Below are 16,651 nucleotides of genomic sequence, written 5' to 3' on the forward strand. Positions count from 1 at the left end.
TTATTTGGAATTTTATTGAGTTTATAGATTAATTTGGGTGGAAAATTGAAGCATTTACATTTATTTGTCTTCTCATCAATGATGGTGGTATATCCCTCATGCTAGTTAAATCTTCTTTCATGTCACTCAATCTTTTTTTAAAATATTCTTTTCATGTATATTTTGCAACTATTGGTTTAGAGTTATCTTTAAGGATCCTATGACATTTGTTGCTGTTGCAAAGAGAGGCTTAGAAAAAGCAAACGCTTCCTGACTGAGCACCTTTTGAATACAGGAATATTATTAAATTTCATATATTGATCTGAATTCTTGCAAATGTGGGGAATTTATTATTAATTTGAAGAGATTTGTCGATGAATACATAATATTTTCCAGGAATGGTTAAGATTTTGTTTCTTGTGTTGCAAACTTTTTTACTTTTGGTTTTATTGGCTTGGAAGGAAGTCTAGTGCTAAATTAAATAGAAATATTTTTGACTTGTATTTTATTTGACTGTAATATTTTAATATTTGTGCATAAGAAAGCTATAGATTTTCTCAAATTAAGTGTTTTTCCTCTATCCCTTTGGATCTTTGTGACGTGTCTCATGTTTCCACATGGACAAAGTCCAGAAATATAAACATCATGAATCTTTGTAGTGTTAATTAATCTTTACAATTCAACATTCAGTTAACCCTTACAATTTCAGTCTCTCCATGCTTTGGAGAGGTAATGCAGGATAGTGGTTAGTAACTCAGATTCCAGAGCAAATCAATTTGCATTCAAGTTCTGGTGAGGCCACTAACTAACTGTGTGACTTTAGGCAAGTCTTTTAAGCTCTATGTTCTTTTTTTTTCACTATCTGTAAAAACGGGATGTTGATAATAAGCACTTTACAGAGCTGTTGTGAGGATTAAGTTAGTTACTTATATATAAAATCTCTTACAATAATCAAAATCTTTACAATAATCCTGACATAAAATTAATCTATATAAATATTAACTATTATGGTTATAATTGACACTTAGAGCATACCCGTATTTTCTTAACCCAGTTAAGTTATATACTGAAATATTTATTCAGCATTCTCCGTGTACATTGCAGAAGTGGTACATCTCCTTTCATAGTAGCTCCGATGGCCATGATGCCAAAATTCCTCTACCAACATTCACCCTTCCAGAAATTTGGACATTTTATAATCCATTGCTGACACTCCCCATTCTTTTCACTGTCTAACTAATTATATATATGTATTTCCATAATACACAAATGCACTGAGGTTACACCATCTTAAACCAAAGCCCAATTTATTTTAGACAATTGCCAAGTTCTTGCTAAAGCATAAAATTTTCCCATATTGTAGAATGTGCAAAGGTCTACAAAGAAAATAATTGACAAGAAAATTAATTAGCTTGTAGTAGCAAGCAAGAGAGGTATATGGGAATAATTTGCTAAAATCATAATAGTTTACTGAAGGATAAAATGAGCTCAACCTATGAAATTACTTAAGTAATAAATTAGAAAACTTCTTCTGGATCATTCAAGACTCATGGTTTGATGAGTGTACAAATGAGTAGCTGACCGATTTACAGTCCTCATCTCCAGATAGGTAACATCTCCTCTCACCCTATTGTTGAGGACAAGTCATAGCCAGTTCTCTTCACTCAGTGAAGTGCAGATATTCTATGAGTCATAAGGCTAGAAAATCCGGTAGCTTCTTCCACTTCTTTTCCATTCACCCACCATTTTAATTGATATTCTATTCTCTATTAGAGGATCCAAAAGACATAGTTCATTTGTTTCCACTTTTGTTGAATAGCAAAAGGTTAACTACATGCGCTGGACTGGACAAGATGCTTCTTAAAGCTAATCAAGAAGGCTTGGGCTGCCTGTGTTTCCTGAAGAAGAGAAAAAGAACACAAGATCAAGACAGTGATCCCTAGAAGCTTTCAATACACCCCTTGTCATGATTCTTCTTCCATTTGCTTTTGCCACTTCCCTTGGATTCTATCTGTGACCCTTGTAGTCTGTTCACTAAAAAGTGCTGAGAGTGATCTCTGCAAAATCAAAGTTAGCTTATGTCATTTCTCCATTCAAAAGCATTTAAGGGGTTTCCTATCTCATTCAGGATAAAAAGTTCAAAACATTTACAACATGGTCACCAAAGCCCATTCAATCAAGCTTCTCACCATTTTTCTGAATTTGTCTCAGCCATTTCCCACTCTCATTCCCTTCCAGTCCACTGTCATCTTGTTATTCTTTAAACATGTTAAGCACATATCTGCCTCTAAGCATTTGTACTTGCTATTCTCTGTGCTGGGGAACTTTTCCTTCATAGACCCACAGGATTCCCTCCCTCACTCTCCATTCTTTGTTCTGATTTCATCATTATCAATTCAAAGAAGCTTTTCCTTAATCATCTAGCTATAGCAGAACAACATCTATCTTTTTATGTCTCTTTAGTCTCCTTTACTTTTCATCTTAGCTCTATACCTCTCTGAAATATATTTACTTGTTTGTGTATTTAGAGTTTGTCTCCACTCACTAGAGTATGAGCTTTCCGAGAGTCAGGGCACCGTTAATTTTGTTCACTGGTATATTCCAAGAATCTAGAACAGAACCTGGAGCATAGTAAGTGCTTGAGAAATATTAGTCAAATGAATAAGTCAATCCCCAAATGTGCTTCTATCAGACTAATGAGGTATTCAAAGCTGTTCTGCTGAAGTATCTATGGGATTATGCAACCTGGGTGTCAGAAACCAGGGGTAGGAGATGGTGTGGCAAATATTTAGAGTATTGAGGTAAACTTTACTATAAAATATAATTTTATTTATGTTTCTGGGAGAAAGATTAATAATATGTCCATACTATAGTGTTATATAAAGTTGTTATGAGTGAGTGAAGTAATTGTTGGGTCTAAACTCAATGTACCTCTTCTAAGATATTTCACCCCCCAAAAATTTAAATGTTAACATGGGTGCTTGAAAAAGTTTCTTGGCAGTAATTGAGGATCTCAGAGCAGATTCTGAGTGTTCTGCGATCTGTAGTGTGAGAACAGTCAGGGAACCAGAGTATTCATCAACACAAACATTACCAGGATATAATTTATACTATCTGGCAATGGTAGCTCAATGTCAATAATGTGATACATGCATCCGGGGACCAAAGTCATACTTTCTCTACTGTCAAATCTTCTGTTTTCTAGTTTTTCAGGATCTGAGGCAGTATTTGGTAGCTCAATGTGTGTGTGTGTGTGTGTGTGTGTGTGTGTGTGTGTGTGTATGAGAGAGAGAGAGCAAGAGAGATGAATATAAGTAATAGTGGAAGCATGAGTACATTTCCATTTTAATAATTGCTACCATGTCCTTCCTTGTTTAATACTTCCTGTCTTGGTTTGGCTTACCTCCTTGATTTACTGGTTGATCGATTGATTGTGGAGATGGAGGGGGATCCAGATGCATATAAGTAGAGTAAAAAATAGCAACTAATCACCAAACTATGTCAACAAGGAATACTAATTTGACCACCCAAGTGTTCAGCTGTCATTGGTCATTAGACCTCACCACCAATATTACTCTCCCATTTATTTGACTTGCCAACAATGACTCTTGAAACTTACTGTTTTCAGTTGCCAGGAAAGAGGTAGAAATATCTTGTCATGGATTGTCGTTCAGTGGTGGGCATTTGGGTTTTAATACTTGGTTTTTCAAATGACTGTTGCACCTAAAATCAAAAAGAGGCTCTAGATGAGACCTTCCTCATATGCACTCTCAGAAAACATTTTGCGCCATAAGCCAGAAAATTATGGGAATGAAGAGGGCTCTTAAGGTTGATGGGACCAAGCCCATGGATGTTCCGGCTCCCTCCATTGCTACCCTACCTCTTAGAAGTGACACCCCAGTTCAGAATATGCTCTTTATCTCAAAATAAACACCTCATGCCTAACCCAAGACCTTTAAAATTCCATTTCTCCTATTTTCTGTTTCTGATCTATAGCTCTGACGATCAGTTATCCCTTGGGGTCTGTTCATGAGAACTGGATCCCAAAGATCTTCTACCTTCAACCTCCACCAAGGCTAACTCCTCAATTCAATAAGGTTCAAATTCCAGGATTTTGTCCTTAAGCCTGAATAGTGAACAACTTTTACATCCCCACCACCAAGCTGACCTCTGAAGTCTTTGGCCACGGACTGATCAATGTGATTGTATTTGCTCTAGATCCATTATTTCTAGTCTTTTCCTAGGAAATGCCCTTGAAAACACAAAGTTTAAATCCTATTCATCCAACGGGACTTAACTTCCTAAGTTTCTATTCACAGAAACACTGACGCATGTTATGATGCAATCTACAACTGACTAAAGATATATCCCTCTTTTCCACAGGAGTGCTCCTCTTCTCTATGGTCTCGAATTTAAAAATAACCACATCCTCCCATGTTCTTAATACCAATGCTTTTCTCCCTAAAAAAGGGAGGAGCACCTATTCATTCATGAATGTGTTTATTTATTCAACGGATATTAAGTTGAAGTGTTGAGCAAAGTCCTACTTTCATGAAGCTTGCATTCAAATGAGTAAATACAAGTAAAAACCAAACAAATGAAATATATATTGAATGGGTGGTGGTGAGAGCTATAGAGGAAAATAAGCTGGGAAGGAGCAGGGAATAAGGAATGCCCTGAGTTGGGGAAGGAGTATCAGGTCTTCCCTTCTGGACTGCTCCATTCAAACAATATTTTCTCCTACATTCTCTTTTACATGTCCTAGTTCTTTTTCTTTATGGATCCTATCAGAATCTATAATCAAACATTTGTTTGTTGGCCTACATCTTTAGTATCCATCTCTCTCACAAGAATGTAAGTCCTAGGTAACCTGATGTCACCTGTGTCTCATTCACCCTTGCATCTCTAGGAAAGAACTCATTACCAGGTAGAACACCCAATATTTAATAAGTTAAGCAATGAAAATTAATTCAAAATACTTTCCATTCTTTGAATGGTAAGAACTTATAGCCAATAACATACAAACTTACATTTTATATTATTTTGTTCTCTTTTGATCTCATCCTGTGATGTATTAACATCTTCTTTTTTCTAAGTCAGATTTTAAACACCTGGAGGACAGAAACCAGGTGCCATTTTCCTTTTGTTTGCCTGACAAAGTCTGTCATAGTCACTTGAAACACAAATAGTAGTAAAGTCTTCCTGAGCAAATAAATGATTAGGAAAGGAAAGAGAGGCTTACCTTCCGAAATACTTCCTCTACATGACAGCACCAAGAGTGTCTTTGGAAGCATGTGATGAGTTGTGTAATGAAGAGAGATCCCTTTGTGATGTCTCTCCAGGACACATTATCTATGAAGACAGGGAGTGGTAAGCCTTGGGCTGTGGCCTTCACTATTTTTTTGTTTACATTTTGGATTTTTTGTCTTTAACGTAGCTTGGGAATTATCTTGAAATATTTAGGGGAAACACTTATAACCCTACATTAACTCATCTTCCACAGAGAGAACATGAAGAACTGGCAGAGGTTAAACTAAAGAGGGGCTCACTGGCATTGCTGGAGATTGCATAGTGATTGAATTGTATTTTGGGGACTGACTTTTTACTATGTGCCTTATGTTCATTTGCTTGGCTTTGAAAAGAGGCTTGCCAAGTAACTGGAATTAACTCATTTTAGAAAGGAAAGAATAGGAGGTCAGAAGGATTAAAGACTTTTCCCATGTTCACACAGGTGGTTGTTTAGATTATATGCCATGTGGTCTTTCACAATATAATAAACAAAATAGGTAAACAGATCCAAAGGAAACTTTTGGAGGGGAAGGATATGTTTATGGCATAGATTGTGGCAATGGTTTCACGGGTATGGACTTACCTCAAACACATTCAATTATATACATTATACATATGTACAGCTTTTTGTATGTCACATATCTCCATAAAGTGATTTAAAAAAAACTTAAAAATTTGCAAATTAGGAACACTCAAATATAGGGCTTCTTAAGATGATAACCCAGAGGTCAAGACTATTCACCTATTTTTAGGCCTATTAAGCCTCATAGTTTCTTTTCTATTTCTTTTAAAAGGACATTCACATCCCTGCTGGGGCATGCAATGGCACAACTCTAAATGGCATCAGATGGGAAATATGGATAAAAGGGCTTAGAGTTTATAATTTGAGAAAGGGCAGCCACTCCAGGGACCCCGGACTCTACTCAAAATGTTAAATGGATTTAATAGAAAGTTGAATCTGTCATTTGTTTTTAAATAGTGTATGGTGAAGGGCGTTCCTCGTATTAGGTTGTTTTAATGTTTGGTATACGTTTGACTGTAAAGTGCAACACATAATGAAAATATGATTTTAAAAAGTGGAAAAAACCAGAATCTCCATCTCCACAAAACAGAAAAGGTAAAATGTAAAATGTATTGACGGCCCTCAAAATTTATCTCAGATCATTGCTGCATAGAGCCTATCTTGATTTTCCAGAATCATTCTGAGGTGCCCTCAGACCCACAAACCCCTGTCTGCAACTGAAAGACACATACGTGGGGTCGAGGAGCAGAAAGCAATGAAGTCCTTCTCCACGTGGGTCTTGTAAACGGCGTCCTCCTCCAAGTTCTCAGGTGCCAAGGCTGCTAGACAGTCACGGATCCACAATTCCCCACGATTTGCTGTAGAGACATCAACTTGTTACACATTGTGTGCCTCCCTCAGTGTGACTATCACAGTTGCCCACCTCATTCCTTTTAAATGTTTATTCTAACCAGTTTCACACACACACACACAACACTTTGCCTCTCTCTAGTTTTTTTGGGCAATGTGCCATCTAATAGTAAGAGCATCATGTCAATAAATAGTTACAATGGAAAGAATCTATTTACTAAGAAGAGTAAATTTTAAAGAAACTGGAGGAATCCATTTGAGCGAAGAAGTTAAAGAACTAAGGAGTTAAAACCTTATCTGCATAATTTCATAGCTTAGTTACTATTTTTTAGCTAAATTATTTCTGCTCTTTTCTTCTCAAACACTGCTTCAAAAGCTAAGAGGCAATTGGAAGTCAGAAAAAAAAAAAAGAAAAGAAAATTTTTACTGCAATTCCAACTTCCCTCATCTTCCTACTCATTTCCCTTTCAACAATGTATGAGAAAAATAAGGGTGATGCTATTACATTATAGCCTCATTTTCAAATGAAATTCTCCTCAAGAGTGTCAAAATGTCTGTAAAACATTTACAAGTAAAGCTGTCGTTAAACTGATTTCGTTTCAAAGTTTGAATATTTTTGTTTTACTTTGATATAGGGACTCTGATAACCTCCTTTACACTTACTTTAGATTAAATCGAATTGAAATTTCTTAGACAACGAGACAAATTCTCATAATACCAGCCCCCTAGATGGAATTTCCAAATAGTTTAGTTGAGTTTATTTACACTGGATGGGGTCCAAGATTTTTTCCCCTAGAAACAAAACATAGGTCACAATCGTCTGCAAACAGCTTCATGACCTTTGGATTTTCCACCTCAGAACTCACCACCTCTGCAGGCCTGGACAATGATGACCTTAGGTTTGTCCTTTAGACTGGGGCAGTTCCTGTTGTTGAATAGCCGGAAGATGGTGTCGTAAGGTAGCACATCTGGTTTTTCATCACTATGTGTCGTTCCGCAGATTCCATCCAGGATACCGTGAGACATGAACACTAAGAATGTGCTGTCTGAAGACCTGTGATCTTGGTGGGCAGCAAATTCCCGCAGCACTGACTCCATATCCTGAAAAAGACCACAAAGTCTTACTTTAACATGACAAACATTAAAATTAATCTAACCTCCTATTTATCACGAGCAGTAAAAGAAACATCTGTCATGTTCCAATCATAGTGCCTTCAAAAAGTGGTTGGTCTTTCTATCTTGGAGCACTGGGTTCAGCTGTTTGCTTGTGCTGACAAGAAGAAAACTGTCCTCGTGATACATATTGTATTTACTTATTGTCACATATTTTTTCCTTTCCATCTCTGTCTTTTCTCTCATTACTTAATAAGAGCCTTTCATCATAAATGTATCATACCACTTTCCTTCTAAGACCCTTCCCACTGTGCTTAGAATAAAATCAGACTTCTGACAAATGTATACTCCTCCCTCCCACTGTCCTTCCTCCTGCTCTAGCCTCTACTCACGCTGGCCTTTCTGTGCTTCTCATGTGCTGGTTTCATATTCAGTTCAGATTTTTCACTTGTAGCCATTTTTGCTTGGAATGTATTTCAGTCACACCTTTCCAGAGCCATCTTGTTTCTTGGAGTCCTGTGTCAGCTCCTATATTATCTCCTCAAAAAGTCTTTTCTTGACCATCCCATCAAACATTATTACTCCCCACTCACCACTTAGCTCTGATGTTTCCTTTTTCCTTTTCTTTTCACTTACTTTTAACTTTCTTTTCACTCTTATAGAGGCACATAGGTACACCAAATCTCTGAAATTTTCTGTTGGGCTTACAGCTTGATTACCCCCCCACCAAGTGAACCCAGATCAATGGGAGTTGGGAACTTCCTGTCTCATTTACAGACCTATCCCCAGTGCCAAGAATAGCCCCAAAACAAAGTGTGGACTCAATATTTATAGGGCAAGTACACACTCACTAAATATTCATTACTCTAGAATTTTCTGGGGAATATTGGGCTGAATCCTAATCATCCCACTTTGGAAAAAAGAAATGTGTGGGTACACATGCCAATCCTTTTTTGTCCAGTTTTCTGGAGCTGAGGATATTTGGAGCTCAAAAGAGACACAGACTTCACCTACCTAATGCTTTACTTTTGTAAACAAACACACACACACACAGCTGCCTAAGGTTGTTAAAGCATCTGCCTAATATCATAAAGCAAATCTGTTAGTGGAGGATCTATGCTGAATGTATGCGTGTTAGGGATGGGTGAGGGGCCATTACCGTGGCTGTGAGTTGCTCTTTCACATCCACACTGTAGCCAAGATCCTCGAGCAGCCTCTTCATCCCTGAGAGGTCAAAGTCAGCCCCAGTCCTGAAAGGGAGATGGTCAAATTCTGTATTGCATATGATGAGAGCCCGACGAGTGCGATCCTTTTTGTCCTTTATTGGGTAGATCTGCAGGAAGTGGAATGCAGTGAGTTTGATTTACCTAACTCTCTTTTAAACCCTCATCCACCAATCACTGTTGCTTTGTTAAGGGTTCATAGAGCTGCCCTCTCCCCTATCCCATACCAGAAGACACTGCCTCCCTCTCTCTGAAATGGATTGAGTTGACAGTAGAAAGAAGCACAAATTGGAAGTGAATTATTTTCAAGAGCCCAGAACAAGACCCATTACGTGTCTGGGATGGTTACTCAAGAATCCTGAGGACACTAGAATAATTCCTACCCTCTTCTTCTCCTCTCTTTTCTCCAGCTACTCAAATCTTTCTTAACATTCAAGATTCAGGTCACATTTAGTAAAAACGAGGAGACATTTAGCTCCAGCTAAAAATGAATACATCAAAGCTCATTTGCCTCTGGTAATGTTATTATTTTGGTACTGTTTCTAACTTGTCAGCATAACATGCCTTGCAGACTTCAATGATATTTTTTAAATATGCTTCACATTTAGGCTTTTCAAATAGAATGCACAGAGTTACTACTCAGTCGTGTTATCTTACAAATTTTTTGAGTCTATGACTACAGCTAAAATTGTCAGAAATCCCAAACAGGTAAGAGAACAAATAAGTGAACAAAGTGAAAGATCTGTATTTCATCACCATCCCCGCTCCTCCTCTCTGCAACTAGTGTTTTAAGAAATTGTGGATTGAGTGAAAGTAATTGTTTCTCCCTCTTTCTCTATTTTATATACAGAGCACAGCACCTCTTCAGCCCTTTCTTTACACAGTCTCAGGTATTCTTCATGAGGACAAAGCTTGAGGGTATCCGTAGGTTCTGCTGACTCAGCTGGTCCAGCCGCAATTTCCTCAAGAGCTGCAGGATATATGAGATATACAGATATAACTTATGATATCTGCCTCTGAGATCCAACTATCTCTTAAGAATACTGACAGGGAAGGGATACCCTGGAGAAGATTTTTTAACATGTAGGAGTTATAATTCTATCTAACTTCTAGTATAAGGGGATGTATTATGACTGGGAAAGAAGGAAGAAATCCTTGGTAGAGAAAGGAGATCCACTCAAAAATGCAATAACAGATTCTGATCATTCAGAGGAAAACACCTCAATGATTTGGGATCAAATTTAGCCTTTCCATATTCAGCAAAACAGTTTGACTTTTTCCACTGGTTTTACTCCAGGACACTCACTCATCCATGTGGCCTTTCTGATGTCTTCCAGCAAGTGTATATTGAGTGAATATTTATCAGAGTGACATCCATTAGAAATATAATTGAATCACATGTACAATTTTAAATTTTCTAATCCACATTAGGAAAGCAAAAAAGGAAGAGATGAAATTAATTTTGATAATATATTTTATTTAACATAATGTATCCAAAATATTATCATTTCAGCATGTGTTACTAGCCACAATTCAAGCACTTAATAGCCACAGGTGGCTAGTAGCTATCGTCTTGGATGGTTTAACATCACAAATCCAGTCCTAATTCACACAACACATACAGACACATATACACACCAAACACGTAATAGAATCTTGAATCCTATACCATCCAAGTATTATTTTTTCAGCAACCTCAGTCTGAATTCTTAACCTTTCCAAAGGAGATGGGCTTCAGCATTTCCTCATCCAGTTGTGAAGTCAGCTATTTAAAGGAGAAGTGCTATCTGGTAACCATAGTGCCGTATCCAGAGTTGAAGGGACAATTTTTTCTCAGAGATTCTAACATAGTCCTGGTGTCCTTGTCTCCAGAGTGTTGAACAACCAGCACTAGGTTTTCAACCCATGTTTTAAAATGCAAGGAACAGAAATAACTCTTCCCTGTTGGAAGTTTGCTTCTGACTCATTCTGACTCAATCCCAGAGCAATGTGATATTATCCGACACTGCTTGCCCTCCTTTGACTGAGATTTCGCAAGAGACTGGGGAAGTCCAGAGCCCTCCCTGGGAGAAGGAAGGAAGAAGAATTCTTAAACAGAAATCACAGGAGAAGTTTACCAAGATCTGACATAACAAGAGTTTTGTCCATAAAAGGAATAAATCTTTGGGTTCAGTTACATGAACCAACCAAGACATTCTCTGATTTTACTTTATTTAAATGAGAAAAGCAATATTATCTTGCATACAATTTTCAGTTTTTATATTTTGTAAATATTTTTCTATTTCACTCATTTATTGCCATTAGTTTATAAATAATATTTTTTGATAAATATCTTTCTAAAAAGTATGCTAAAAAGCTAAACTCTAGAGATGCAGCAAATTGTAAGTGTTCAAGAACACCAAACTTTCTGAACATTTCTTTTTATAAATTAAATAGTGGCATGCACTCTCCCTTCCTATTGCAGAAGATTCTGCCAATGTGAAGGCACACAGAGTCCTAGAGTATTCCCTGGGCAGAGGGTATGTATTCTCGCCAGAAGTCTCCTCTGTTTCCAGGTTATTTACAGGTTTGGTGAACTCTCTAACTTAACAAATGTCATCTCCTAATGACCATTATGTGTTTATGTACAGATAGAGTGGTTTGCAGATAAAATTGGGAATTAGGATTTCTAACCTACATCTAATGGTAAAATTAGTATGAAAACGAATCCTTTCATTACAGCGTAATAAATATTATAATGCAGTCTGCTGTCCAAGAGAGTTCCTACTAGCTTGGCAGCACAGCAGAAAGAAATGAGAGAATTAGGAGTTTAGATAAAAATTGTAACATCTAAATCTTATCTGTTACCTAATGAAACGCTCAGAAACCCCTTAAATTGATACAAAAAGGAAAGAGACTAGTACAAGGTAAGACAAAACCATCTCCTTGGCAGGTAGGAATTTGAGTAATTATCTCTCTGACTCAGTAACAGTCTTTGGCACATGGTACGTCCATATATGAGTTCATTAATAAATGGACAAATAGCTTGCATTCTTCCTGTCTCCCACTCCATTTCCTCAGTACTGCGCTAGGACCTCTCGGAATTGTATCCATGTTCAACAGGCCTGGCCAGGGCCTTTGTATATTCCAATAGCCCAGCTCATCCAGCTTTCTGGCCTGCTGGGCCAGTGTCCGCTAGGGGTCTTGAGATTCCTCTGGAGGCTCCCTGTGCAGATGGATGCCAGGGAGCCACTGGACACTCCATGAGAGAGTCTATACCTGCCTCCTGCCTGCCACAGATTCTTCTGATGGGATAGGTCCTTCACTTTAATGTTTGTTGTGATCGTGATCCTGGGATTACTAAAGTCATTGAAACCTCCATTACTTCAATTCTGATTCTCATTTGTTAAATTATCTATGATTTTCTTTTTTAATTCCAAATTATTTCCATCCCATCCTAGGTTTAAGAGAAAATCACAAACCTGCACAAAGACCGGCTTAAATATTAATGAGAACAGAGCCTAGGCCACAATCTTGGACATCTATGAGAGTAGCATGTGCTTTCACCTGGTGGGACTGTCCCTTCTCCGTAGAGAGGGACTTAGGGAAAAAGCTGATTTGCTATAGTGAGGTCTCTGTAATTTATACTGCCTTTTGTTTATTACTGCTTATTATTATTGATAAACCCTAGTATTGAGGGCTGGGATTTCAGGCTAAACTCAGCGAATTCAATCTGTCACTGATGAACTTGGGCCTGAGGATATTTAGGCTCTAGTAATATTTATAATTCAACCTAGGTCAAAAGCTTTGAAAGTTCTGATGTCTTAGACGCTTAGACCTCCTCATCATATTTTGTAACTCACAGAAATCAGTAAGCACTGGAAAGGTCTAAATATTGAAAGCCAAATAATAATTATGGTAACTAATATTTATTGCATGCATGTTCTTCATTTGTCTATGTATCCTCTATTTATTATGTGCCTGCTATGTACATGGCACTCTGATAAGAGGTGTTACTCGTCGGTGAAGAAAACAGTTATGGTCTGGATTAACAAACTTGGTGGATTATAGGCCTGTCTAATGAGACAGAAATGGGGATAAAAGTGGAATAGATTTGATGAGGAGAATTAAGTGTTTAATTGTACATATATTAGTTCTGTGCCAGTGGAATATTTGAGTGGAAATGTTGAATGCAGCTAGAGCTAAATGCATCTGGAGCTCAGAGGAGAGTTCTGGACAAGAGCTAAAATCTTAGGAGTTTTCAGCCTGTGCCTGTCATTATGTTCCTTGCCTCACAAAGCCTATTAAGAAGTGGCTAAAATTGTCCCCATTCCACAAATGCTGTGACTGATGCCTAGGGAGGTTAAGAAACTTGAATGAAATCACAGAGTGTCCAAAGTGACAGAACCTGGGCTCAGGTTCAGGTGTGCCTTACTACAAAGTCTCTACAATTAGCTATTTCTATGAGGAATCTAAAGGCAAAGACTCAGCTTCTTAGCTAATTGGAAATCTAATCCCCTCTCACGAGAGACAAGACAGCCTTTAAAGACAATGACAGATTTAATGAAAATGATACTTTAGTAATAGAAGCATGGGAGGACTATAGAGGACAGTGGAGGGGACTTGGAGCTAAGTAAACTCTGGAAAATTTGAAGTATCTGTGGTAAACGATCCCGGTCTTACCTTTTCTACTGATGACACTTCTGTCTATGTTAAACAAGGCTTGCCAAAGAATTTGACCTGCTTCATGGCGTCTGTCTCGCACAGAGTCCACCAAGACCCAGGGCTTGTCTCCAGGTTTGGCTTCATAAAATTTTTTCCTTTCCTCTTCTTTCAATTTCAGGACATCTTTTTCCACCAAGCCAACCGAAAGGCCAGTAATGAGCTCTTTGCCCACAGATTCCAAAGTTTTAAGTAGATTTCTCTCTTGTCTGTCTTCTGTCAGAAATACAAAGATTCCTTCATTTGTGGGAACAGCTTAAAGAGTTTTGCCCTGACTTTAAAGAGCTCCCTGTAATGTGAAATACCCCTGAAAATACCTTCTGACTATTTCACTGTCTCCCCAGCAAAGTACATACCTCTTTCATTGTACCTGTAGCGTTCTTTCAGCCTATCAAATTCATACTAAGTTGTGTTTGATTCATTGCCACTTAAGATTTTTTTGGTAGCTTCTCATTTCCCTTCTGTGACATTGGGCCTAATGCTAGCTTTCTGGTCATTCACGGGGCTCATATTTCTCTTTCTCTTTCTCACAGTGATGATGATCCACCCGGAATGCATGCTTCAAGGAAAGTCCATGCTCTTACCCAAACTGTAAATTCCTCCCACTAGACTGTAGGATCTTTTCCCTCCTCTGTATTTAGTTTCCTTGGTAAAAGCATCATGCCTTTGAATCTACATCATTGTATCCACATCCCTTACCCACATCTTTATGCTTAAAATACTTAAAAGTACTTGTATGCCTCCTGAATACATGAATTAATGAATAAGTGAGTGAATGCATCTAGAGTCCTAATACTTTACATCTTGTTTCAATCAAAATTGAGAACTGAAAATAGTCTGATGACTAAACTTTCAATATGGTAGATTAATTTGATGCCAGGTTAATTTATTACTCTCTGAGATAATTTGAGTTTTTATAGGGGAATGTAGAAGTCAACATAATAAATCTTTTATTTTAATACCACAGATACATTTTGGACATATGGTATGGATACGATAGTTTATGGGAAGGCAGGATATCGCATTAATTACCAATTAATTCTGAGGGAATTATCCATTCTATCTGGATATAAGGATAGCCTTGACACAAAATGACATTTTCTGAAAAAAATGTGCCAGAATATTGAAGAACAACTTTGGCTCAGAAGCACCAGGCTCATTGTCCCCATTAACTTGAATTATTCTTTCAATAAATGTTTATTGGGTAATGATTATGAGAAAGAAACATGGAAATTACCAAGCATGAATAAAAAGTTACCTAATATCAACTAACTTAATAACAGCTAATGTCTCTTGCCCACTTATCGTGATTAAAAAAAGAAACACAGGAGGCTGGCTCGGTGGCCTAGCTGTTGAGTTCACATGCTTCGCTTGGTTGCCCAGGGTTTGCCAATTTGGATCCTGGGTGCAGACCTACCCACCGCTTGTGAAACCATGCTGTGGCACGTGTCCCGCATATAAAGTAGAGGAAGACGGGCACAGATGGTAGCTCAGGGCCAGTCTTCCTCAGCAAAAGGAGGAGGATTCGTAGCAGATGTTAGCTCCCGGCTAATAGTCCCCAAAAACAAAACCTGTGATAGCCAGGAAATCCAAGAAATACTGTGCTCCAGTAGTTAGCACCAGGGCTAGAAAGAAAGGGGGGAAAACTGGAGTCACTTTAAACAGACTGAGTGTAATTCAACACAGGAGCTGACGAAGGGGGCAGGAATTCAAAGCCTCACTCATCTGATTCTGGGAGCAGTATTTATGACCCTGACCAGGATGACTACTTTGGAATCAAGAGGAAACCGAGAAGATTTCAGAGTACATATAGAAACTTCCAGAGTTGTCTCACACACAAGTAACTTACTCTATTTGTCTTTACCTTCCCTTTGATTGCTAGAAGCTGAAAGAAAGGAATTAACTTCTTCCTCGATCTGAGATAGCTGGAGACAGCACTTTCCTTCAGCATTTCTCAGGCAGTGTCCCCTGATTCAAGTTACACAAAGCTAACAAAGGGAAGAGTTCAGCCGGCACACTATTGGCTCACTTCCCTTTTGTTATTTCTGCCTGTCACAGTGTTTTCTAAGACCCAAGTCACTGACTCCTAGTCAGAAAAGGACCCCTACTCACCAGCCATAGGTAACAGCCTCAGACTCTTCCTGCTGCCTTGAAGAGAGCCACAGGCTTGAAAATGAAAGTTACTGGCTGTTTCCTTAGCACAGGGGGAGGGGCCATCTAATCATGAATTGTGAAACTACTGCTCAGAACTTCTGGGTTCATTGTTGGGAAATACCCAGTAGTCCGCAAATGAGTTACCCAGTCCTTTAGGAAGAAAAGTTTCTTCCTTTTGGAAGAAAAAAAATGGAAATGACAGAATATTGTCCTATAAGTTGGCCCCTCTGACTGTTTTTTCCTTCCTTTTCCTTCTCTCTCTTCACTGCCCCCACACCTCCTTCTCTCTGTCCTTCTGATCTCTCAGCATTTTTCCTTTGCTCGTCCAAAAGCACATCATGAAGAAGTTAAAACTAACAAGTCTCCTTTCATTTCCGGATAAGAATGACCCAAATTGCTTCTGTTTCCTGTTTTAACTGTGCCGATCCTGATGATATCATCCGCTCCCTGTCTCCCTGTCTTCTCAATCTTTTACTGGAGATGAGTGCTGAAGGAGCCCTGGTCTCCACTCCCCTCATGCTTTTCTTTACCTACCTAAGCCTGCCTCAACATATAATTTTTACTGACGGTGACTGCTCACTTCCCCTTTTTGATTTTCTCTGAACAAAGAGTCATCATACAAGCAGTCTCAGGCTGCTGTAGAATGAATGTGTGATAGTACAAAAGACGTATGTCTGGAAGAACAGTTAGTGAATGTGAAAAAGAACGACTGTGATAGTTGAACTTTGACGGTGTTCAAAATGTCAGAAGTTCATCTTCACTTTTGACAGTTAGGATTAGAAAGCGCTCATACTTACAAGTGGAAGGGTAGCTCTTCCAG

At 38.2% G+C, this 16,651-nt stretch overlaps 1 protein-coding gene across 2 annotated transcripts; it reads right to left on the reverse strand.

Annotated features, from left to right (window-relative positions):
• Positions 1-1,132: 1,132 nt before the first annotated feature.
• Positions 1,133-16,196, reverse strand: CASP4 (caspase 4, apoptosis-related cysteine peptidase). Of its 2 annotated transcripts, none has more exon segments than NM_001309343.2 (9): positions 1,133-1,877; positions 3,599-3,702; positions 5,222-5,331; positions 6,523-6,648; positions 7,507-7,741; positions 8,913-9,086; positions 9,837-9,946; positions 13,639-13,890; positions 15,790-15,841. In NM_001309343.2, coding segments are annotated over 8 exon segments (1,113 nt in total). In that variant the 5' UTR covers positions 15,797-15,841; the 3' UTR covers positions 1,133-1,877; positions 3,599-3,603.
• Positions 16,197-16,651: the final 455 nt, after the last annotated feature.

Source organism: Equus caballus, chromosome 7 (assembly GCF_041296265.1).
Source record: "Equus caballus isolate H_3958 breed thoroughbred chromosome 7, TB-T2T, whole genome shotgun sequence".
NCBI classification, from domain to species: domain Eukaryota; kingdom Metazoa; phylum Chordata; class Mammalia; order Perissodactyla; family Equidae; genus Equus; species Equus caballus.